Source organism: Ascidia mentula, chromosome 4, assembly GCF_947561715.1.
Source record: "Ascidia mentula chromosome 4, kaAscMent1.1, whole genome shotgun sequence".
Classification (NCBI taxonomy): Eukaryota; Metazoa; Chordata; class Ascidiacea; order Phlebobranchia; family Ascidiidae; genus Ascidia; species Ascidia mentula.
Window position 1 is genome coordinate 17,494,794 of NC_138569.1, and position 26,026 is coordinate 17,520,819.

The 26,026-nt window shown below is 38.2% G+C and overlaps 3 protein-coding genes across 8 annotated transcripts; 1 reads left to right on the forward strand and 2 right to left on the reverse strand.

The window, feature by feature from the left end:
• Window positions 1–110: 110 nt before the first annotated feature.
• Window positions 111–20,346, reverse strand: LOC145899718 (1-phosphatidylinositol 4,5-bisphosphate phosphodiesterase beta-1-like). 6 transcript variants are annotated; one of them, XM_082988615.1, is made up of 35 exons: window positions 20,181–20,346; window positions 20,014–20,091; window positions 19,652–19,720; window positions 18,198–18,221; window positions 17,341–17,484; window positions 16,582–16,661; window positions 16,333–16,386; window positions 16,199–16,274; window positions 15,598–15,701; window positions 15,365–15,534; window positions 14,790–14,936; window positions 14,221–14,455; window positions 13,293–13,377; window positions 12,716–12,794; window positions 12,616–12,657; window positions 11,574–11,864; window positions 11,169–11,375; window positions 11,050–11,109; window positions 10,057–10,204; window positions 9,432–9,667; window positions 9,057–9,208; window positions 8,400–8,564; window positions 7,431–7,537; window positions 7,154–7,251; window positions 6,620–6,780; window positions 6,053–6,233; window positions 5,459–5,571; window positions 5,041–5,134; window positions 4,475–4,602; window positions 4,081–4,157; window positions 3,533–3,683; window positions 3,384–3,470; window positions 2,978–3,104; window positions 1,243–1,272; window positions 111–819 (listed from the first exon to the last, which is right to left on the reverse strand). In XM_082988615.1, the coding sequence occupies exons 1-35, from the start codon at window positions 20,289–20,291 to the stop codon at window positions 740–742; spliced, it is 4,191 nt and encodes a 1,396-aa protein (XP_082844741.1). In that variant the 5' UTR covers window positions 20,292–20,346; the 3' UTR covers window positions 111–739. The 6 variants fall into 6 exon arrangements, with proteins under 6 accessions (XP_082844741.1, XP_082844742.1, XP_082844746.1 ...); XM_082988616.1 differs by lacking the exon at window positions 18,198–18,221; XM_082988620.1 differs by lacking the exon at window positions 11,574–11,864.
• A 1,283-nt stretch (window positions 20,347–21,629) lies between these two features.
• On the forward strand, window positions 21,630–23,435 carry LOC145898452 (ciliary microtubule inner protein 6-like). The gene is made up of 5 exons (XM_082986906.1): window positions 21,630–21,766; window positions 21,856–22,032; window positions 22,146–22,357; window positions 22,503–22,618; window positions 23,079–23,435. Exons 1-5 carry the CDS (start codon window positions 21,720–21,722, stop codon window positions 23,283–23,285), a joined length of 759 nt encoding a protein of 252 aa, XP_082843032.1. The 5' UTR covers window positions 21,630–21,719; the 3' UTR covers window positions 23,286–23,435.
• Window positions 23,436–23,471: 36 nt separating this feature from the next.
• Window positions 23,472–25,876, reverse strand: LOC145898451 (NADP-dependent oxidoreductase domain-containing protein 1-like). Its single transcript, XM_082986905.1, has 6 exons — window positions 25,606–25,876; window positions 25,332–25,531; window positions 24,794–24,974; window positions 24,549–24,712; window positions 24,065–24,260; window positions 23,472–23,627 (listed from the first exon to the last, which is right to left on the reverse strand). The coding sequence occupies exons 1-6, from the start codon at window positions 25,812–25,814 to the stop codon at window positions 23,489–23,491; spliced, it is 1,089 nt and encodes a 362-aa protein (XP_082843031.1). The 5' UTR covers window positions 25,815–25,876; the 3' UTR covers window positions 23,472–23,488.
• Window positions 25,877–26,026: the final 150 nt, after the last annotated feature.

The window sequence follows — 26,026 nt, forward strand, 5'->3', positions numbered from 1 at the left end:
TATTTTATCGCATTTGAATTACTTAAAGTATTTGGCAATGTCGAAACATTCCTAACGTTTAGGCAACGACTATACATTTATCACTAACGTAAATAAATTTTTCAAACGGTGAGAGGCAAGTTTATTACACAAAGCTCTAATGTACATCTTTTGTGCATCGTTCACATACAACCGGAGAAACTTCTACACAAACAGTTGAAAAGTAAGGCAACTGTGCAATTCACAATGCGCGACAAAAAACAACACGAAATACGATTACAAAAAATATAAGTTTCTGATATATTACTGGTGCTTTCTCGTGTCAGCTGAAAAAATCTCAAAATCACAAATAATGATTGCTGTACTATGTACCTTAAACTTATTAGTCTATGTTCATATTGATGAGTTAATACTTTTTGAAGTGCAGAATGATAGGCTGGTTTGATACAAGCGCTATTGCACAATATTGCAGCAAAATGCAAAAAGGAACACAGCAATATTAGTCAACAGAAATCCTATTTGTGGAACTAAAATTCGCCAGACCGTCTTAAAATCAAATGTGATTATAAAACAACCAAAAACAGGTCGATACACAATGAAAATACAAATGTACACTTTTACCTGCCACAAAACCGGTGTCAGGAACAAATTCAAACAGGTTCTTACACTTCGACGTTTTAAATATTATGTGCAACATCAGTTCATGCATCAAATAACATTACAACGGCGTGCTAGTTATGGAGCACCTCACAATCAGCACTCAGACCACCGATTTATGCTTTTTAAGGGTTCGTCTCTTATTCTGTTGAACCGGTGCCGACTGTCGCCTACCAGCGTTGCCTGAACGAAAAGAAAATATAACAAAACGTGATGAATCATTTACAAGCAAAGTTTCCGTTTTGATTCTAGTCATACCAGCACGTTCACCAGACAAAAACATATCACGGTAAGTTTGGATTAACTGGGGTTGCTGGCCACACCTCTAAGTTAGAATGGATACAAAATACTGAGATAATTCAGGGTCGTTTTGCGTGCAAACGAATTGACACCATGCATCGAGCAAACAAAATTATTGTCAGAATCATGCATAAGCTTATCGGAGAAATAAGATACGTGTCATGCGTGTGTTAAAAGAGCACAGCGTTAGTTGTGGTTGACGTTATAACTTAGGCCCAGAACGGTTAGGTAAAACCGATACGATATTGTGAGTTTGCGATAGGTTAACAAACAAACGTTTTGGCCAAGTCGCGAGCAACTATTTACCACTGTAAGTTTCATTGACCATTCGAAGTCCTGTAAGTACAAATCTGATTGTGGAAAAAACCCAAGCAAATTTCCGCGAAATAAAATAAATGGCTTGCGTCGAAAAGACAGGTTATGTGCAAAAAACAACAGTTTGGACAACATGTGTAATATGTGTCAAAAATTATTTTTCTGATGAAAGTTACAGTCCGTTTATTAGAATCTGACCACCGGAAGCTCTTCTGACTTCACTGTTGGTTGACGGGGGAGACAGAAAAAATCCTGCGGGTTGCAAAAACAGTTTAAAGTGCTGTCGGGGCTGTACCACGTGCAATAGACGTGTATCAAAAATTGAAAAGCTGACTTAAGTAAGTTTGCATGTTTGGGACTAAGATTTGGACGTTTTTCTATCGGGAAGCAACTGGCACCTTTCATGCAAACACACTATTTCGAACACCATGCAAATTACGACGGAATGCGAGCACATTTGTTTGGTGCAAACCATAATATGGTTGATGTTTATGAGTTTGCAAGTGGACACCAGGTTGCTAATACAGATGAACTGAAGATACATAAAATAATAAACAGTGGTACTCACCTTTGGAGGGAGGGCCACAAGCAAACATGCGCACTATCACCACCGCTAATTCACCTGAGTACGGGACATCCTGCCCTTCACTTTTCACCACACAGGACGGCGATCACATTGCATTTAATCGTACGAAAATACTGCATGTTTATGGTAGTGCAACATAAACTGGTACTAGTTGACGTAAAAAGGACGACACGCACACGTATATACAAAAATGGACACGCACGTGATTCTAAAACAGGAATTATTCACCATTGCACTGAATAGCGGGTCAGCAGACGAAGCAAGCAGACGCTGGGTTATCTTTGGCTAAAAGTAGTAGATAGCCAATTAACTATAGTACGTAGGTAAGGGCTTATCAGTATTGCTAGGAGGCGAACAAATCGTTTCAAAAGAAACTAGACTTCAATATTACTAGGGGTAAAGACTGGATCTATAGAATTTATAATTAAAAAACAGGAATATGGGCATGAAGCAGTTATGCAAAAATTCGCTACTGGTAGATATGTTCAGGTAAAGACAATACCTTCAGATAAATGTGGATGTGCATCAGATATTTTGGAGCCTTTTTTCAAAGCACCTACTTTCAAGCCACGCATATGGTTACGGCGTTAGCTGCGAATGGCAACATTAAGCTTGGGATAAAATGTGAGAAATTCGGCACAAGACCCGATAAGAAAGTAAAATATAAAATCAAGCAGCATGCCACGACTGGAACGAAATTTGGTGACTTGAAAACAGAAAGGTGAAAAAAGAAAAACGTTGCAGGCGGAAGTTTCTTCGGATATGATATGGATAAAACCAATATACACATCTGTAACTACATTTATTTAAATATTTTATATTTTGGGGTTCCAAAGACTTTTTTGCCCATCTTGATTGTGCCACGTGTTTAGCAGTTATCAAAGCTGCAACGGGGAAAGGGTCATGCAGGCAAGGACGTTTAGCCAAACGAAAACATGATAGCAATGCAAAACCATTTCTCCGCTTACAAGAAGCGGTGAAATCTCGAACGCAAAGAAATGGGTTGCCCGTAAGTGCAATGTTGAGTTGCGGGCCCAGAATCACTACAAGCGAGAGTTAGATTGGCGAGAGAACGTGCAACTCGAACCGGCTTTCGCACAGTTGCTGAGCCGAACCGCTATAAAGCCGTAACATATTCACCGTCGTCCGTCCCCGAATTGAGGGGCGAGGCGGATCCTTCACGGTTCACTTGCTGCTTCCGAACTTTATAAACATCTTCTAACGTATCTACCGATGCCTGGTAATCCTTTTCGAATCTTTTCAGGCGCTGCAAAAGAAACGCTTTGTTTGTTGCACTGATGCGATTCTTGGGACAAACTTAAACCAAATATTTATTGCATTGCTTTTGATCTTTGGATTTGTGCCCTAAGCAAATTGTTGCCAAGTGAAATTCTTAACTTGCATGGTGTCAATATAGTTCCAATAGTCAACGCCCGTACGACAGAACGATGCCAATAAAATACCCGGGATATTGTTGTGGGTGGTGTTATGCGTACTAAAGCGACATGGAACTGTTCTGACAACATGAAATAACCCGATGACAAACCTCTTGCTGCTCCTCTCGCAAACCGTTGAATATTTCCTCCTGCTGAGTCTTAACATCATTTTCCCTTTCCCTCTGCTTGTTGATCAACTGGAACACCAAAGATAGTGAGTTTATGCGACTATAACGGCAGGAAAAACAAAAATACGCACGTATATTCGGTCCTTGACGCTCTCGTCCCGATGGGCTGCGTTGATTTCCACCTTTTTCTTCTCAAGTTCTTCTTTACTGAGGTAAGCTGGAAGATCCCGAATTTTTTGTTCCTTTTCGGCAGTTTTCTTTTTCTGCACGGTCACGTGTTCGCTGGAAGGTTACACGAAAAGCGGCTTCGTTAAATTTGTGTCCTGCAGCTTGATTCCGTACGTTGCACAATTACGCAAGGTCAACACAATATACATAGTATATATTTGTAAACATTTGCTACTTTATCAGGTATTATTTTAATAAATTTGTTTTTTGCCCCTGGCCTTGATGAATTTAGAATTTAATATGTCACGGAAGCAAACGTCCGTCAATTCATCAAATCATTGTTTTTCCTCCATGGATTCTAAATTAACATACACAGCAACTATACAAAGTTGCATCACATGGAAGATACACACAAGATTGACAAAGCAATCTGTTTCGTAACGAAGACTTCCTTCTCGAGATGAAACCTATTCGAATTACCATCATGACAGTTAACAAATTGTTTGATTACCTTTCGCACGTTTCAGTCAATCTCGCCAGCTCATGCTTCTGGTGTTCGAGGACAATGTCATGGAACTTGGCCATGAACTGTGCAACAAAACTTAAATATTAAATTTGTTAATTGTTCTGTGCACATCATGTCAACAACTGCTCTAAAGGCAATAGCCGATATTATTGAAACGTTTGTTTGTATGGAAGAAAATGCATTCTGTTAAAAAGAATTACGTGTTCTTGTTGTTTGAAGATGCGAAACGATTTACGATGCTGCTAAAATGGAGGCAACATTTTTTAAGGTCATGTTTTACAAAATCGCACACGATTTTTTTCTTCAAATGGGGTTTATTGTTACCAATAATAAATGCCACTTATTTCACATGAATATGAAAGGTTAACGAGGAACTTACCTGCTCGTTGTCGCTGATGAGGAAGTTTTTCTCTTCGAGCAGCTGCTGTTTAACAAGTCCCATGAGACGCTGGTTTTTCACATCTTCTGGGAGAGCTGGGTTGACTTCGATAGGCGGACCAGAAGTCGCTAAATAGATAATTTGACCGTGTTAAGCCACGTGGTAGACCGAGGTTTTGAACTAATCATCTGACAGTGCATTTGTTTATTGTTACGGAAGTTTTGTTAAAAACTACTGCGCAAAGAATATTACAACTAAAATGACCCAAGTTTCACAGTTGCCACAGTTACTTTTTGCAAAAAAAAATGTTATGAGGCTTTAATACTATTTCAGCGAAGGGTTTGTCAGACAGAGACAAAAAAGTGTAGTTTCCAGTGAGGGCAGAACTACTAAAAAATCACAAAGCTATAACTTACTGCAAGCGACAACAGAAATAGGAAAGTAAGGAGAGTGGAAGTGTAGGAAAGAAAACCGAAGAAAGCAATGCAACATGCTAAGTGGAAAAAAAGGGGGTTTAGTTAAGAAGTTGGAGTAGAAGTGCGTCTACGTCTTACGTGAGGACTTACACGGGGTTCGCCTTCGGAAAAATCCCCCCAGCGGCGACATGAACTTGGAAGGGCGACGGAGTTGGAACATGGACTGGTAATAATAACGGAACACCTATAAAAAATCGTGCATTGGAGCAAGGTGATGCATTGTTTGTTTTTTTCAAAGTCACAAACAATTCATCTAGCGGAGCTCAGTTGGACTGTTGTTCTTTTGTAACATATATTTATTTTAAAGCAAGATATCTGGTACCGTGACGACCAACGACAAAAAAAACAGTACAGTACAAAGAGTATTTAAACAATCGTGTTTCCGCTTTAAAACCGCAACACTGCTAAAATGTCCAATACAAATACAGTAAACCCGAGGTTTGTGTATCAAATGTTTGGGGATGCACAACAAAATATTGGTCAACACATTTGGAGTCAATCCCAATACCTCGTCCTGCTTTTTCTTTATCTTCTTCAAGGACTTTTCGCTTTCTTTGTTGAGTTTCTCGTACGGTTTTGACACCTTGATGTCGTTGAGCGTTTGTGGTTCAAACTTCTCGCCTGTTCATAGTAAAGATAAGGGTTATGTGCGATTATACACAGAAAAAGGATAAATGTTCAAGTTAATTCACGTTCCGTTGCTATCTGGGTTTGTTTTTCACTACAAATTTTCTGTCAAATGACCGAAATGCCAGCAAAAATTTAGGACATTTTTAATTTATTTTGGTCATTTACGATGTAATGTTTTCGACCGTCGTCCGCTTGAAAACGATTCGCCGAGAATTATAAAAACGACGTCCGGAGCAACACAAAGGGCATTTTCGCCTAGCCATGAGACGCACGAATAATCTACCAGTGAATTTCCTTTGGGACATTGTGTACGAAATGGCTTTTATTTTTTGTGACATTTCTAAAAAAAATGACAGACAAATGACGTCAATGACAGACAAATGACACAAAAAAAGTCTTAAACTGAGGGTGTTGAAGAGTAAAACTAAAAAAAGTAGATTTCAATGGAATCATAACTTAAAATCTTGCTCACATGTTGGCCTGCCGGACGATGCGCTGGGTTCAGCTTTGGATTTGGGCGACATTGGTTTGTTCTTGTCACCCTCGCCTGGGCTGGTCGGAGAAACCAACCCAACTGCTGATGTTCGGCGACTTCTGGTCGGGGTCGGTTCGGGAATCAGAACAATGTTGTTCTCCTTCGTCTCCGAAGAGTTCTTACAAAGTAATTGAGTTTAGTTTTAATGAATGTTCATTATTTGATTTGTCGGGTTGTGGGAATGTGGTGATAAACGTATGCCAACTACAGAACTTAATACGACAACTTTTATGTCCAATGATTTTGATGCGAAACAACGCATGTAGCAGGAGGATAAATCAGAACAGTGTAAAAGAGTCATAACAAAGCGAATGATGCGTGTGCAAAAATAGTCATACTGCATTTGTATCGGTGAAATCATTTGCGCGTAGTTTTAGAGTAAATTTTAATCGCTATCAGAATCCAGAGAATAAATTTTAACCGCGTGCCACAAAGAGAAAAACCGACCAACCAGAACAGATGTATGTTTTCTAGACACGCAATCAAGTAAATCCTGTAATTTACCATAAGTGAGTTGCTGGCAACTTGCATTCCGTTTTGCAACCGCTTTCTGTCGTCCTGATCCAGTAGAAGATCGAGTGCCTTTCTTCGTTGGTTCTGTTCTTCTTCTTCTCTTTCTTTCTTACTTATCCACGTGATAGGGTTTGCGAGTGCGTCGGCCAAATCTACAGAAGAGGAAGTGAAGTTAACCACGACGGGACTCGAACCCCCCAATGTCCGGTACAGCAATTCCGATCAGGTTTTTGCTTGTTGTGCAAACGATGTTACTGATATTTAGACCAAAGTTTTGGGTCAAATGAAACAACCTTACTTTTCAGCTAACTATTTGAAATATAAACAGAATGCAAAAGTGTACAATTATATATAACAAGCGTGAAGTACAGGAATACGCCAAGGTTACCACAAACATCAAAAAATTAGGAATTGCTTGTTCATCCTCCTGCAGTTTTGTCTTCAGGAAATTTAGGCAGCTGCCCAAGCATAGGGTTCGGACAATTAAACACAAGCCGAGTTAACCTCTGAGGTTCAATATTGTACCTTTGTGTTCGAGTGACACGTAATCTTGAACCTGAACGTATATAAACAGAGAGGGCATCGTGAGTGGTTGATTTCCTTCGTTTCGGAGTGTGATGTATCTGTAAACGTGGAAGTTTGAAAACGAGAAAAAGGGCAGAGAGTGATATTCAACGTTAAAGCAGTGGAAAAGATACGAACACTATTGAACTATACACTAAACAAATGACAATAAGTTGTCCAACATTACCTAAAAGTACATAGTATCTGTAAATCACACAAAAATGGAAAAATCAGTGACCTGTATCCAGGCTTAAGTCCCTCAACCGGTAAAAACCTCTGGCCAACCATGTTGCCGCTTGTGTCCATTACAGCTATTCTGAGCACGGCCATAGGTGGTAGAACAACCTGAGAAATCCAGAAACGGAGGGTTAATCAGATGTTCAACATTTATAAGCTTTGGATAAGGACATCACCGATATTCCAAAAAAATGTTGATATCGCCTCAAGAAAGTTCATTTTAGGTTCGTAAAGGACTTTTGAAACGATAAAATGTTGACGCGACAACGACCTAAAGATAATTCACTAACATGGAGCATTTGTGTAACGGTTACCCCTAAAATGCGCCTGCTGTGGTTCCGGAAAATTCGTGTAACAGCTACATTTACACTGTAACGTATCACCGACATAAAAAATACATTACAGTCTCAAAAACAGCTGGTGCCTTATTGTATTTCCGAAACGACAAAAAGCGCACTAAGGTGGAACATCACATGCACATTGGGTAACACATAACAGCAATCCAATGGCTCAACCCTAATGTGAAAGCAGTATTTCAGCAGTAAGTTGGTCGACCTGGCAAGCGGAACGAGAGATGTTTCCTCATGAGAGGTTTTTACTTACAATCTTTAGCATACCAAGCGGGTCAGTGGGTTTCTCCTCGAGCTGTTGTTCAAGGACACACTTTTCTTCTTGAAGTTTATAAGTGATATACGCACATGCGTATTTATCACTCGGTGACAACCCCGATGTAATCTTGGTTTCAACTCGCTATTTTTGGTAGTTTTGGATGATCTAACTTCTTCCGGGACATTAGGGAGGCATTGTTCATAGAAAAGTCACTGAAACTTGCTTTTGCGCAACCGAAACTTGCTTACGCCGCAAACTGAGCAACGCCCTAGTTCAATAACACATATACCGCAAGTACATCGACAAACACAATCCGAAAATCAGTGATAAAACGGGCAAACACTTCGCGCGAGTCTTGTACCTTTTTGAAAGAAAACGGGTCGGAGTTGTAGAATGGGTTGATGGAATTGTTTTCGACCGTCTTAGTTTTGAACTTCTTGCGCACTGTGTCTTCTGGCAATCCGTACATGTCCACCTCCACGTACGTACTTAACCTCGACGACGAGAGAAACTGGCCAGATATGATCTGCAAACAAGCAAAAAAATCTCTATGACGAAATAGTGATGTTTGCAAGTTCGGTTCTAAAACAGTTGTACTGCGATCTAATTTTGGAATGTTGAAAAATACACACAATGTAACTTATACAGTTGGAAAACTGAAATTACAAGTTTTCATTTTTCTGTTTTTTGATCCAAGAGTATTTATAAATTCGATAGAGCGCAGGGCACCATGACTTCATGACAAATAACCGCGCCATGGTCCATATTTGTCATTATTCGCATACAAACCTGTCATGTTACGACAAACTCGCCGTGTTTTTTAATGGGGATTTCCTACAATAGTCCAAAATGTTACTCGTAATTTTTTACATCACAACATCGAACAGGATTACCGAAAAAAAAACGGCGAAAATATTTCAACACTTCGCGACTTTCAGCAAAGCAACAACGAACCAACCCGACAAGCAGCGCCGTGGATATTTTGCGTAAAAAGAAAACACAAAGAGACGTAACGTACCCTCAATGTAAGAGTGCTCGCAACAATTCCGTCGATACCCTTGGAAAAAGGATCAAACATTCTGTCTTTTATGCGCATGTGTTCGGGTTTCAAAAGATATCCCGATCCCCCGTTCAACTCGAACAATGCCATGTTCAGCTGCATCGGCAGATCTACACAAGTCAGCAAAGGTTAGTATGGGTCACTTACAGGTTACTATTGTCCACAGTTTATCATTTGGTCAAATCTTTATACGACATTAGGAATGACGGATGATTACAAACTTATTTCGCAACATCCTAATATAATGTGTCAACATAACAAAATCACACGCTTATCAGTGCACATTCAAGTATGTCAATCATCAACAAGACACTGGAAACGATTTTATCTTACCGAGCATTTGGAAGTTGAGAGCCACAAACTGGCAGCCGGCATTCCAGAAGACATGCGGCATGTAGTTGGACGAGTCCATGCGGGCGCCTTTGGGGTAAATACGGCTCGTCTGGCGACGGTTGTATCGCACGAATTCAAGAGGAAACGTCGTGAGCAGGCGGAGGGCCGACGTCTCGGTGAATGAGGATATCTCGAAAGATCGATGGCGAGCCTCCGATTTTTCGAAGGATTTAAAGCTGGAATTTTGCAGTATTGTATGGTAAACATAAATGTTTAAAAATGCTGCGTTTTTTTAAAAACAAAAATCAGTCATTTCGCGAATGGTTTACCATTGCCCGAGCTGTTTTAACGGAACGCCCAGGTTACAATCCGAGGTTTACCGGCAGGGACAGACAATTTCGGCTGTTTAATTCCATTCATGTTAAACCTACCAAACTCGAACTTCAGAATTATCAAAATATATTGGTTTCCTTTGAAACGAAATAATGTTGAACCTAATTTGTAATTTCCAATTTTTCTGCAAGCGAATGTTTCGCAGAATGTTGGACCACTGTTTTCAAGCCCAAACAATCAGTACATTATCCAACGTCAGATACGACCCAGCCAAAATCAAACTCAAGCTTACTGAACAGGTTGAATGTAGTTGACGAGAGACGACATGGCCGCGTATGCCTTGGATTCACGCACAGCTGTCCCAGCATCTTCGGCGTTCTGTTGATAATCCTGATTGCTCATACTACCCTCGTCTTCGCTGTCTTCGTCGTCAAAGTCGTCTGGAAATGACCGAAAATATTTGGTTTTGTTTGCATTCCGGTAAGTCCCACGTAAATATTTAATAATGACCTAAATAACCACTTCCGGTACAATACCCCGTGTTCGCCCTCCCAGTGAGCCTGGCTGTGATAACAGCGTTTCCCGGGGAATTTTGCTTGCGCGGAACAGTTTACGACAGAGACCGAGTATATGAGCAACCATTTCCTACACAATGTTGTACATGCGGCTACACCCAAACAGTTTAAATATATTCCTATTGTATATTTAATTTCCTATCAACAGATTTCATAGCCGTGATTTCGGCCGTTAAGAGTGTTATGTTTACTGTTTATTCGTCTCCGGGTACGGTTGTCAATAAAAACGATGGTATAGTAGTATTAGCATAGCATAATCATTATCCTGATGAAGGTTTGTTGTATAACAACCGAAACGTCGATCTAACAAGTTTTTCTTTGCCAGAAGAGCTTTTAATTACAAATAGTATGCCTGGCAGCGTTAGCAACAAACTATAATCACACCCATTAAGCCACCTTTTCTGTTTAGCTAACTTATTGGTGTAATAACTGCCGTAGTGGCACACAGTTTCATTTTGTGGATATGTGGCGTGTGAAGCCTTGAGTGAGTGTGGGTGTATAGAAACAAGATACGTAAACTTTGTGTCAATATATATTTATAACAATATTTTAATATAGCTCTTGGAATCAAAGCAGAAGTTGATTTTGCCTGACTAGTACCTATTAGATGTTTCGTTGGACCCCATGCTGGCATTATTACCAGGCATGTTACGCAGTGGAAAACACAGTTATGAAAAAAATACAAAACATGTTTTTGTCACTAGACGTACCTTTGGCATCTTTAGTGGGTTCGACTGTTCCGGAATCGGATGATTTTCGATCCTTATCATCTGTTCATTAAAAAATATAGTTGTGTGACTAAAAAAGTTTGAGTGTTCATTGTCAGCACCTTTATCTGCTTCGGCCTCTTTGCCGTCTGTAGTGTCCGTGCCGTCCGGTTTCTCAACGTTGCCGTTGGCGTCCACTCTATCTTCCGGGGCGGGAAGTGGATCTGGTTCCTTTTCCGCCTCCTTTTCGGGCGCTTCCTTGTTCTCTTTCGCCGCTTCAGCTTTGCATGAACCGTTGGTCGACATGTTGCGATCTTTGCTTGCGTTGTCTGATGAAAAGCAAATAAAAACGTGAAAAGTATAGCAAACGGAACGGAGGAAACTTGGCAATGCTCCTATTTCTATTTAAACTAAAAAAAATCATGCATTTTCTGTGCGGCCAACTTAAAAAACTCATTCGCAGTAAACTTAAACCAATAAAACGTGCATTAACCGAACGTGGTACACAGAAAATCAAAGAGCGTCACCTCCGGACGTAAATGAACCGTTCATGCCATTTGCAAGTTTTACGGGCTGTATGAGATCGCCCTGCGAGAGATCCACGCTAGAATTGGACACCAGCGGCGACAGAGAGTGTTTTCGCTCGCTGTTGGCCGACGCCGTTCGTGAACTGGGCCGTGAAGTCTTTCCGTTGCTAAGGCCCGAGGACACGGAACGTTGGTGGGTGACGCGCTGGTTGCTGTTTGAAGAACTGTTGAGGCTGGGAGTGGATGAGAGGAGAGGTAGCTCGGATGCGTTGGAGCCTCGCTTGATTCGCTCTGGTGTCGTGGATTAAAGGGGATGCACGAACATAAAAAAGGTTTGCAAATAAAAATGCGTTCATGGTGATTGACCAGCATGAGTCAGAAGGCAGGCAAACGTAGGGAGGAACACGACATGATTCAGGGAAAATAAGGTGAATGATTTGGCCCAGAAGCGTTGTTTGGGCCAAATGGATTTCCAAACAGCAGTAATTCACATGCACGTTGCTGTTGTTTGTATTTGGTGTAAAAAATAAAAACATAACATAATAAAACAAACAAAATTTATTGTTAACCACCATTGTTCTTAGTGATATATTGCAACTTTTTGCGATGCTTTCAAGGGTAGAAAAAGTAAGGTCACACAATCCCTATGCTGCAATAATTTGCCATATTCAGTGACAGGTGGCAAAATAGGTGGCAGACATTTTTACAATAAACTTTCCCTTAAGCAAAGGTGAGCAGAGTTTCATGTCATATGAAGAACTGGGAGTAAGGTTATTCGCAGGTTTAAGTAGGTGTCACTGGCGGTCGCACATTAATCAATGTTGGAGGGCTGGGAAAAATAAGGGGACACTTCCTTTGTGAGCATTACACATATGACAAAACAAGGTCTGGATAGTGACAGCTTCAAAGAGTGTGTGATGGTCATATCAGGTGAGAAAAAGGGCTGCTGGTATTGAACATTGTACAGAATTTGACCTTCGCATGTTTCTAAGTACCCCAAACTAAGAAACAGAACTCTGAATAAATACATTTCATTACTCACCCTTTGAACTTTGTTCTTCCGCCTGGCGCTTTGGTGGTCTTCCTGAAAGTTAATACAGATGTTGTTGAAAAATCTGAGTGAGTTTTTTTGCATTTCCTACCTTCCCGCTGTTTCTTGTTCTTGACAATAATCTTGTAGAGTAGTTCATTGGGTGGGGGTAAAGGTTTCTTTGGCAGTATCTTTAAACAAGATAGATCCAAATACAACTGACTTATTGACTTTACAAAATAAAATAGCTTTACTGACGCTGGAAATAGGCAACTAGCTAACAAGAAGGAAAAGCCTTTTGTCTTGTTTTAAGGTTGGATAACAACATAAGGCAGTCTAAAATATACTGCCCATCTGGCATAAAATTACCGTTTTTTTACATATTGTTACGATGTATTTAAAAATTACATATTGTTGCGATGTTTTGTCTGCAGTTCAGCAGGACTTCATCAGGGTTTTCATTCATTTTTGAAAATGTTACAAATTAGTTAAAAATGCTCTAAAACCGATCAAAAGTAGTCAAAAAGTGGAGTTTAAGTGTAGTGCCAATGCCACTGTATCAAATCACAGGATTTTTGTTGTGGTAAACTGACACATATTGCAACACAAAATGACTGTACATCCTCAACTACGGGAAGTTTGATAAAAGCAGTTAATGACAGTAGGATAACTTGTGACAGCTGGCCTACCGGATAGTTGTCGAGCGGGTCAATCAAAAGCTTTTCCCCGAATATGTCCCGGCAGTACTGGGCCATTTTGGCTTGCTGTTGTGGGCTATAACAAAGAAAAGAGCATATATAAATTTATCAAATTATGGCCTTTTAACATTATACATATCTAGGGCAGTCTTTAAAAAATACTATGAAATTAACTAGTTTTTATTTTGTGAGACCAAGGCATAAATCAAAATGATGGAGTTCACACACTTCTTTAATGCAACTGGGAAATGTTTATGTTTCTTTAAATTGTATAAGTTTAGCCAGTAGCGGTAAAAGTATTCTGCCTTTCAGTGCGATTGACCCATGTTATACATAATCTTGTCATAGGAAACTAAACAATGGTTTCGCCCAAAACTGTTTTTGCTTAGTTGGTTATTTCCAACCCTGATGAGCACCATGTGCAACTGCCCAGTCATCACATGGCTACAGTTGTCAGTACATTCATAAAACCATTACGTAACAATTATACAGTGGCTGAATGTGAGTCATCTCAGCTACGTTGATAACATAACAACAGGGGCAAATTTTTTTCTATTAGGATGATTAGGACAAACCAAGCACATCAACATAGTGAAACGGTTTTTAATGATTGTTAACTATGTTATAAACAATATAAAATTTCCACATCAAGTGGATTTGTCCACATTTTCGTTCATGTCACAAATCAGTAATACTACATGTTACACACTTTTGTGTGGCAAGTCAGAATCACGCCACTGTTATGGCATTGAATTTTCATAGTAATCCAGCTAACATAGGAACACTATTTACGGATCTGCTCATAATTCTGAGAATAAAGACACTAACACATAAATAATTACGTTTAAGTGGAAGGGCAACCAAGGCTGGAATAAAGCCACTTTGACTCAAAATACACACAAAAAATGTAACATCATACTTGTCAACATGGTTTTCAAAGGAGAGTACAACAGGGTAAGGTGACGTTTTGAATGCACTCTCATTGATGGCTTCTATTACTTCTTTAAAGGGAACAGGAGTGCACAAGGTAAATCCATGGTTTATGATAGGCTCATTACTATCTCCATCCCAGCAGTCCAGCTCCACACAGCGGCACCCCGTAAGCAAAACCTGACGGTAAATTTCTGCTGTCGATTTGCTTCTGTACTGAGAACCTTGACAAAGAGCAAAAAAACGATGCTTTTGTAAAGAACATAATTTAAAATTTGTACTAATTACAAGAGTAGTGTCTTAGAAAATACAAAGTATTTATTTGTAAGCAATGTTGCTTGTTTGTTTATCCAGTCTGGTAGTCACTTATATAGGGCTTCCAAAAGCTCTGGCTATAACTGCTATGGTGAATAATGACACATGTAGGAACACAAACAAAAACATAGACTTAGTAAATACAAAATTTCAGCTGTGGTTACTTTATCATAGATAAAAAAAATTTGCAAAATTAAAATTGGAGGCCTTCATTAGCATAAAACAACACACAATGTATGCTACCTGTGAGGTATGTGTTATGTGATGAGTTGATGAAATAATGTGAAACAGGCAGACTCATATTTTGGTGCTCAGCATACTTTTCAAAGCCAATTATCAAATTGTCATCAGACTGCAAGTAGGCATCAAGACCTTCCAAGGTCAGCTGACCTGAAAGCGTTATGAAGTATTTAAAATAATTGGTAAATGAATCTGTGTAAAATAACACAAACATAAGTTTCCAAATGTTTGGCACCATCCTCTTTACAGTTTACATTGTTTTGTGCATACAGCTTTGCATGAGGACTTGCATACACAGTATTCAAAGCCCTTGTCATGTTGTAAAGGAACTGCACATACTGTTTCAAATTTTAATATATAAGCGATACTTGAATATATATTGTTGAACATTGTAAAAAGGTTTCAAAACACTGGAAAGTCTTGTTATATGTGGAGTATAAAACCTGCACATCTTGTGCTGCAGAAACAACAAAAGTGTTGATGTGTGTTGGACTGTTTAATTATGTTTTCTCAAAAATAGTTTTTTATTATTTGGGCACAAGAAAGGATATAATATTCCTGCAAAAAATTCAACACACCTTTTTTTGCGAACATTATGTTTGGTTCAAAATTTTGAACTAAATCCAGCGCTTGGTCGCTGGTTTGGTAAGGATGGAGCAGCTCATTTAGCTTCGGATCTCGTTGGATTGTGTTGACAAAATCCTTGACTTTCTGCTGTGAAACGTACATCCTTCTTGCACCTGGTCCCCTGTTAACACAAGAACAATACAATCAGTTGGTGCTCTTCTCTACAAAGCACGGTCGCACTTACAGTTCTGAGAAAACGTTGTCCATTTCTGGTCGTTGACAACACAGTTGAAGCAGCTTTTTAAACCGCTGCAACTGAAATTCTGAAGGGTCTATGGCGGTGTCTTTCTATAATGTTGACAGGTCACATATTAGTGGTCCAGAAACTGGGGTAATGTTTGTAAGTTGAATAAAACAAAAATACACATTTGTGCAAACAATAATAAAGTATGACCCCTCCATACAAGAAAACTTATTTAGTCAAGATCGTATAACCAATATTTGAATTGTGAAATTGTTTATGGGCTACTGTAGTAGAGTGTATATGTCTGTGATAAATCCCATGTAAACCCAAATCAACTCAATATACACACACAGTTATTCAATGCATGCTAAACTGTGGGGCTATTAATGGTGCACTTTGAGTAACCGACAGCGAGATAATTACTGATGAGCGCATTAAAGCCCATAACTGTACTTCAGCTGACTCAGTATGGGGTGCTGGCTGTCTTGCCACAGTTCATGAGTGGAACAATAGCTTATAATTGATGACATGCAGGCTTGTGCATGAGAAAAATGTCATATGTAGTCCTTCGGTTTCTATTGCGTGAAGACAACTTACTGACCTTGACTTCAATCAAGCCCACATTGATTAGAGCATTTTCAATCCGTTTTTGACGCCCGCCGAGCATTTTGACTAGTCTGTAATAGAAATTTGCAGCTGGTTATGTTGTGACTAAGCTGTGGGTTAAAATCTTACTTTTTCACAGGGATTTCACCAAATTGATTTGTTTCAAGCTTCAGCTTTATAAACCTAAAGAAGACAAAAATAAATATTTCTGTCGATGTGAATGAAAGACACAGCTTTTACACAATGCAGTAGATTCACTCATTTTTAAATCCTATATTGCAATTTTTATTAAAAATTAATTTTCTTGAACAATTTTTTTTTACTTAGGTGGCAATTTTAATAAATAAAATAAAACAGGAACTATTAAAAGGTGCTTACGCTTTTTCGATCATGGATTGGACTGACAGGTGATGTGTGCGTGGATGATAAGCCAGTGCCAAAAGATACTCAGCCCAATCCTGTAAAGAAGTGAAGTTTGAAAATCAAAAACGCACAATGAAGCATTTTAGATTGGGTTCGACAGGTTGATGACACCTGCAAGATTGGCCACAATTTCCACATGGTTAAACCAGTCAGCGCAACCAGCGGAGCATAAAGGCAACTCCCCGGTGGAATACACTACCTGATCACCATTAACATTGAACTCACTGGAGCACATGATCTGGTATTGATTTTAATTAGATGCCAAGGCACAAAATCAACCAAAAACAACCTCTGTCAATGATTTTATGATTAAAAAGCATTAAAATCAAAATAAAGGCATCATTTATAAGCAAATATGGGATTGAATGACATGTAGTTATCAAAACTAATGTTATTTTAAAAGTGTTTGGAAAATACCACAAGTCTGTGTCAAGTCGTCAGGTAGCAAAGGGAATACTGACAGGATGCAGGTTTACAATACAGCTGATTAACTGTCACATGACTCACAGTTTCATTACTTACATTAAGGCTGCATCACAACTATAGTAGAACTACTAGCTATTAGTTAAAGTGTACCACATTTTGGTCTTGTTTCACTTGGAAACGATTTCTGCCAATAAAGTGGTTTTAAATACAACAAACAAAATACTTCTGTGAAAAAGTTTGGTGTTTGCTCACTTGATACATAACCATGCAAACAATTAAAGGACTTACTTTAACAACAAGGTCAGCATTGCTCTCAACAGCTATTAGGTTAATAAATGTTTGGTCAACAAGCTTTACTCCATGGACAATCATTAAGCATCGATCATGTATAGGGATTGAAGAGTTGCTAACCACCTTGCACACCTGCGGATCCTGTAAAGTGCAATTATAAGCTCCAAGTTCCACATGATTATCAATAGGTATATACACAGTAACCTAGGCAGCAACAAATGAATGGATTATAAAGAAAAAAATGCCTGGCAGCGAAGTCCTACCACACATGCACAGCTAGAAATTGAATTGCATTTGTTGGTACACATACAAAAACATGTTTCTGTTGTAGTAGATATACTGAGACAGAAAATTTTTCAAAAAAGAACATTCAAGGCATTTCACAGTGTACATACAAAAATTTTCCATCTGCAACCTCACAAGAGCCACAAAGTTTATTCCCACTGCCGCAAAGCATTTGCCTTTGGCGCATTAACAAACCACACATGGTGCAGTGTGACATTTTTTAATTGTTTTTTTTCCTGCAAAGTTTTAACACTTTGCAGCAACATCTGGGCATGAGACTTAAGGAAAAAAAGGGAAAATGTATTGTTACCACAAGAGCAAGACATGAACAACAAAAATCACATTTCCATGCAAGAAAACAAAACAAAATTGATGCCGGACCCAATACAAAATGAGGTTTTTTGTTTGAAGCCTCTGCCATTGGTCACTGCCAAGTTCTACAATGATTCTATAATGTGGTGCTTCCATGTTTGACTGTAAAACAGCAAGACATGGTGCCTACATGCATGCTTGTCACCGGAAAACATAAAATTAAGGGCAATGGCCCATGCTTGATGCTTAATTCTCACCGCTGATTTTTCAAATTTGTCTTGCTGTGAATAAAAAATTGAATGACTGATCAAGTTTCAAACCATTCGCAGATTTGTGTTTGGGATTGGAGTTGTCAAGTAAAAGACAGCAACAAGAAAAACAAAACACATAACACAACTAATATAAAACTAAATCTAATGCACACAAAGTATAATGGACAAAGTGTACAAAAATATGTACAGATTTCGTAACTTCTGTTTTTGCTTTACTAAATCTAGTTTGGCCTTTTTGTGTAAAGTACAAAAAATCAACTTGTAGTTACAACCAACAATCACCAATTTTGGTTAAATCGACAAATTTATGTTTCAAATGCAAGCAAAACTATACAAAAAGGTAATTTGTGCAAATTTCAAAAACCTAATGTTTGTCTCAAATATTAAAGCTCAATACACTTAAGTCATGACCAATAATTAAGGACAAATCTACAAACAGTGATTATCATGGATTTTACATTATTGTTTTAACACAAAAGTTTTGCTTCAAATTTCATTTTGTGTATTTTAGAATGAGATTCTGTAACCACATTATTTGACAGACCAGATGAGGCAAAACATGACATGGGTCACCCGCCTATCTTCCTTTTAAAACACAGGAAGGATTCGAACAATAAATCACGGTGGATATCAATTAGTGTTGCTATCAAAACACTACAACGCTGTTTGTGAGCTAACACGTAACGTTTTTATTTTGTACAATTTTGCTGAATAGTGTTTACTCTTTCTGTGTTTTACTGGAAATAGTAAATGTAAAGAAGATTTACAACTCTCCTCAATTTGCCAATGCTGGATAATAAAATAGCAATTAAAACAGTTGGGTTTACAAGCAATAAAAACACCATTAAATAAAAAAATCAATTCACCAAAACCTACACCAGAATTTTGATACAGTATGGTAGGAGTTTGGGTAAAAACCTTCTAGTTGCCTCTTATGAGTGAATTTACTCAATCTAACAATGAAGTTTGTATAAAGCCTTTGCATGTTTATTAGCTTTTAAACATTCTTTGTCAATTCTGCCTCTATTAAAGTAACACTTTCAATTTTTTTGTGTCAGTACAGAATAAAACAAGCCAATATTGTTTATACCCCTAAATTACACAAGATACACATCTCAAAATCACATTTTAAAGTAAATATTTGTAATTTCATAATGTCACACTTTTTTTAAATTTAAACGCAACAGATAATATTATTTAAAACAAATTAATATGAAAACAATACTTTCAAAATCAGGAAAGTTTAATATAAAAATAAGATCAGAAATCAGTGTATGTTCTTAAGTTGTTTACATATTGTGATTTTATTGAAACCGACATCTGTATTATTACTTGATAAATTTATTTTCAAACAAATTTGCATGTGAACAATAATGATATGCTTCATAATATTCAAAAACATTGTGCAATATTTTTTTATTATGTCATGTAGTTCTTACTTTAGGTTCTTTTGCATACTTTCCATATCTTGTGTCTCGAATTGATGATATTTCCAAACACTCTGTATCCTATAATGAAATATGAAATTGTTTATTTAAGACATCATCAAACATAAATTGTGGATAAGTAAACATGCTTAAATAACAAGTCAAGTTGCAACAGATGAAAATATAACATTATCAGGAGCAATTTTAATTAAACTACTTCCATTTCCAAACAATGCTGCCAGGACATTACCAAAAACTTAACCAATTGTGCCCCAGAACAATATTTTGGCTTGTGTCTATAAAAGGTATTTTCCGATTTTTTTCTGTTCACAGTATATAGCCTACATTAACTTCAACATACTTCAAAAAATCACCTTATTTGGCTCCTGCCAGTAAAGGACGTAACCATTTTCATCAACCCGCAAAGTAACTTGCACCGCAGCAGCAAAATCCTTTATAGACGCAAAAGATTAAATTTGGCAGGTAAAGCTTTAAATAAAAATACATCTTTTGCAATGCAAAAAACTTGGCAATTACTTACGTCAGCATCAGACTTGGGCCACTTAACAAACTTGCTTCCCTTTATCAGCATTTCAGGCACCGGTGGTTTTTCCACCTTCATACGGTGCACAGCAGCTTCAGCACCAGCCATGTTTCCAGTTAGAGTTTAGTATCAATGCCCTACACTTTCATTGGTTTGTTAACTAAAAACTGTAAAATGGAAATGACACATTTTGTGTAGACAACGTCTTGAACATTTTTGCAATAAAGCCACTTTTTTAATGACTTTGATATTTTTACATGCATTTAATGAAATATTAGAATCATCATGTTATAATTCAATAAAACAGTATATATTATGTTCATGGTAACTCAATGGCCGGTTTGATATGCAGCCATTGGTTTTTATGGCCCTAATCTAATAAGTAAAACTTACACACGTTTAAAATCCTGATAACACTATCATGATAATTATACAACAACAATCCTCGATTTATTGAATATATCTTAGTGGCTTTGACTTTCAGTATACGTCAATCGCAACACTTTGGTCTTACAACAACGCTATCCACGAATACGATTCTTCGAAAAGGCGCGGCAGTAAAGTCGCACAATCATCACATCACCGTAAATAAACGTCCCTTCTTTTACTCACTCGGATTTGTCATGCGAATGAACTCTTCAATTCACGAGCATTAGAGCGGAACGATGGCTGTTGCATTTCTATTCATTATTACCATAGTATGCTCATGATTGTCATCTATCATCGTTAAACTTTGAAGGTGTAGAGTGTAGCAACAGAGCCATATCAGACGGTGAAAAAACAACATGTGGCTCCGGAGCCATGGGTTGCCGATTTTGGACTAGTCCTGTAGTATCATGGGTTCCAAGAAGGGTAATATCTGCCTGTCGTTCCAACGAGCAAATCGTTTCTCAATTCTCCAGAAATTGTTGCATGAAAGCTTGGTTAAAAATTAAGCATTTTATACAGTTTCAATTTTAAAAAAGGCTTCAAAATATAATACTAGCCGTTTTGAACAATTTGCACATTATAGTCACATGTATTCGTAGTAAACAACCTTTGAATGCAGTTAAAAATGACCTCATCGAATAATCCTTGACGAGAAATTGCCGCATTTATTAGTTTAATTAATATTTAGCTAACGGATGGGTAATTTGTTAAACTAGTTAATAGGAACAGACAACAAAACCAAACTAAAATAACGCTTTTCTGTATAGTTCTAAAATAGTACAAAAAAGCGGCGAATATGCAAATCATTTGATTTGTGGAAAAGTCTAAACATAATCAAATTTCCAAAAGAAATCACAGGAAACGAGGCAAGGTTGTGCTGAATATATAGAATCAGTTGATTCCGAGGCACTTTTTATAAAATATATATCGCGATTTTATGGATAGGAAAATCTCTTACCATTTCCCCAAAAACAATATATTCCACCGTTAGAGGCGCTACTCCGTCACCATAGAAACCACAGCCTGTCGAAAAACTGATTGTGTGTGATGTAATTTGCTTATCTCAACCAATTCAAGACATATTTGCACAGTAGATAACCTGTAAAAATGGAAATTTATTTGGCAAGAAAAAAAAGAGTACCGGGTCATTACAAGTAAGTGGAGAAATTACACCAAAACCTAACCTAAATGTTTGACTGTTACTATTCGTACAGATTTTTGCATGAAAATATTTTCATTTTAGTCCAAATTCCTACCGAATTTTTGACCGGGAAATTAGTGATGACTCGCTTGGTGATGCGCGCATGAACAAAGCTCATATACAGCAGAAACGAGACCCACCTCCACCGCATCCCAGAGAACCAGAAAGGCGAAATTGTCCCCATCCATGGCACAGTAGATTTTTGCGCCACAACGTTAGGTAAGCAAATTAATGTTGTTGATGTGGCTTCTATAAACTTCACTCACATCTACTTTAGACAAGGGTAGAAGACAAAACAGAGATAACAGTTCCATAAGTTATTTTTTGTTCAGAGTTTTGAATGAGCCAATTTGCACCATGGCGACTACCGACACTGATGACGAGCAAAACGACTGGTGGCCTTCGAGAACGAGTGACGAGCCACTAAAGACGCCTGTCCACACAATTGACACGATTAACAGAAATGATTATATAGACCACGGACCACATAAACCCAACGCTAGACATTCAAGCAATCCATTAGTTAATCCTGCCAAGGGAATATGTAAGTTGATTATATAAGCTATATCACAGACAATCGAATCATGTATATTTGTACATACTTGGTAAACAGGTCTTCCAAGCAGGATATACTTCCATGCAATGTGGGATTTATGTTGTAACTCTATAATGGTAGGTGTGAATTACAGTACCCGTAACAACTCCAAAGAAGGCTGTCGAACTGGGCGATGTTCTACTAGAGAAGATCTCTTACAAACACGATTACAATTGCCGGTCTGACCCCAGTGAGCCGATACGAGGAAAGGTAATTAAATATTCCTATGTCGTTATCAGGGCTGGTTCCTATAGAAAAACCGGGGACCGATCAGTTAAAAACAAAATTCATGTGACCCGTTATAATCTCCCTGGTGATTTGATCATCAAACGCGGGCCCCTATTGATTAAATGTGCTAAGGACCTGCCATGGTCGTAATAAAAGCTATAGATAGAGTCAATAATACAATGAGAGCTGCAGACAGCTCCACTGTTTCGACCTATTTTCACCTGGGATTCTTTTCCAGAGGTTTCTTTGGCCAACGAATTTATGGCGACTGGTAAGTTACCAAATTGTGAAAATACTCGCCTGGCTAGTTATCTGGCAAAAATGTCAAAATTCCGCAAGCACAACTGATGAGACGATATAGGTTGAATCAGTGGCACTGTCTGTATCTCACTTGATATTAACCAGTTTGCAAGTAATGTCTTGAATTTTGTCAATACTTTAGCTGCATGGCAGTTTCGTATGGGACAACGTGATCAAGGACGACTCAGGAAAACAGCTTGTTGCTACGCCGTGGACCAGAAGGGACATTGTAAAGTCTGGCGCCGTAAAGGTCGTAAACAAAGAAAACGCCCCCCAAGACAATCAAAACAGCGCAGAAACATCTTCCACTATTCCATCTATTGACGGTCTTCCACCACCTCCTGTTTAGTTTGCCTATTTTTTGCTGCACTTTCCAATTCTTGTCTCCTGAGTTCTTGTTGTGCAATTACCTCGTCGTATTCGTAGCATATAGGCGCTGTTTCAGGAATTTTTGCACTAATTTTGTGTCGGTGCTCCGGAATCATGCTCGGATTGCATTAAAAGCAAGTGTTTATTGTGTAAAAAATGGAACACACACCGATGAAGTGCGATTTAACGGTAGCGGCTAAAAATTGACACAAACTTTTTCACCAACATTTCGTGCGTCAGGCCTTCCTGCTCGGTCTGAAGAAATGTTGTAAACGGGGTGTCCTGGGTTCCAACGTGGAATAGGTCGAAAACCGGCAGGTTCCTTAACATATGTTGTTATTTCAGCATCTCAAAAAGGCCAATAAGATCGTTGTTCACAAACTTTCGTGTAAGTTGCCAATTTTCGGTTTGGAGAGTATAAGTAAATGCTCCCTATTTTATTTGCGCGCAGTTTTGTCGAAGAACAAATACCCCCGGCCGATTAACGCCGTATGCCATTAATACGCCTGTAAGTCGACAAGCGACGTCTAAAACTATTAATTGGCGCAGTTGAGTCGTAATTAAAATCTGGAACTCGTCGCGTCGCTAATTGCCATCTGCTTAACAACTAAACATGCGCTGATGGTTTTGAAGCAGTCGTAGATTCAATTGTAAGGGAAACGTATAACAAAGTGTAATCTGTTTGAACTATCATCATTTGAAAAAAATAATATCTTTACATTGCAACTGTTAGCGACAGTTTACATCTACCGTGTTTACCCTTTTTCTACAAACGAAGCCGATTCCTCATCAAGAAAATGCTTCCATGTGAAACCACCTTCGTTGCGTTTCATCAGGAATACGATGTTCAGCAGTTCAAGTGTTTCTTCAACTGTGACGCCGAGGGAAGGACACATGTTCAAGGCAGCGTAGACCGCGGTTTCAAACGTTTTTAAACTCGACCACACAGGACAATCTGAATGGACAAATATAGCCACAAATATAGATTTTTTCATGCATTTTAATATTTGAATACACAACTCTGCCTAATTTTGCAAAGAATAAATAACAAATTTATTCAAATGAATCACAACTATAATCAGTGGTAATCTGTGCTCTCAAGCACTTAAAGACCTAGTTCCAGCCTTTGTCAACATCCAGCAATGGCAATTACAAGAACCATTGACCCCCATACATCCAAATCCCCAGCAGAGCTTTTTAGTAAACTGGATTGTAGCATTTTTTCTCCATTTATACACTTTACCTTCTTTTGATCTCTTGCTGAGAGGACAAGTGAGCTCTGCAACCCAATCTTTTTTCAGGGCAGTGATCACATCATCACCAATGCACCAAGGTTTAAGGGAGTTCTTTAGTGACCAAGTGAAGTCCATCTTGGATATGTTGCTATGTTGAATCATTTGTCTGAGCCTTAATTCAACCAAAGGAAGGGCGAAAAAGTTTATTGCAGTCAATATTCAAAGTAAAGAGTCAAAGTAAAAAATGTGTTACCTTGATAATGAAACCCCAGTGACAAAACTAAATACCAGACATTCAGCTGATATATAACCAGCAATATCCTCAGCAACTGCAGGCATGTGTCCAGGCAAGCAGCAGATGAATACAATATTTGATGTAGCGACCACTTCTTTGTTGTCATACATACAAGTAATTCCCACTTTTCGTAGCTGGTCTGCAAACAATTATTAATGTAGAATATAAATTTACTAAAAGTGGTGTTATAGATCCCTGTTATGAAGACCAGAGTAATATTTCACAGGGACTTATGTTTTGGGCTTAGACATTAGGCATCAACAATGTTGCTAGAATACCAAGTCAAAAGTTTACCACTTGTCATGACTATATTTCTAATTAACAACCACAATTTATATTATAAGAAGTTATGAACAATATTAGAGTGTCAGAAGAATTATTAAGTTACAATATGCCCGGCAGCAACAAAAACATAATATTAGAGATGATACATTAGGATATCACCATATAATGTCAATCAAGAACTATCAACAATACAAAACATCCTAAATCTAACCTAATGCGTGTGGACGGCGAGTCGATATTACAATTTCCCCAGGTCTTATATCAGCAAAAGTCAACAGAGCAGAAACAACTTGTTTCCCAAGTCTTCCACATCCAATAATTCCCACTTTGAGTGGGTTTCTGGGTGGTGACTGATTGAGAAATTTAATTGTTTTTTTGTTGATAGGATTCCTTATTTCAGACAAAACCTGCCTGCAAAACAAACAGTTACATGAACACTTATTCCTTGTATTGCCGAATAAGAAGAATAGCAACTTAAGTTTTACCTTATTTCGCTTAAAACAGCCACGATGTATGCAGCGTGTGCGCAAGATGTCACTGTAAAGGCATGGTAGCGTGCCCTTAGGGGAAGGTATTGCTTTTCCTCACTAGATAATGCGTTTTCAAACGTCAAAGACGAAAGATTATTTGTTATGTCGTTAACATTTCTGTTTGAAGCAAGTCCTTGTTGACTTAGTCGTCTTTGCAAGCTCATGTTTGAGTTCTTCTAGATGTACAACTATAACATACAGGTAAAACAACAAGGAAAGGAACAGCAGTGAGTCTACATTTTCATTTCAGGGAAACACCCGTGGTTGTTGCTTAGGCAACGGATTGTATAGATTAGGAGATCAAATTCCATTTTTGGCAGCAAAAGGAACTGGGTTTTTTTGTAACGCTTTTTTGTAATTGAACATTTTTGTGGTA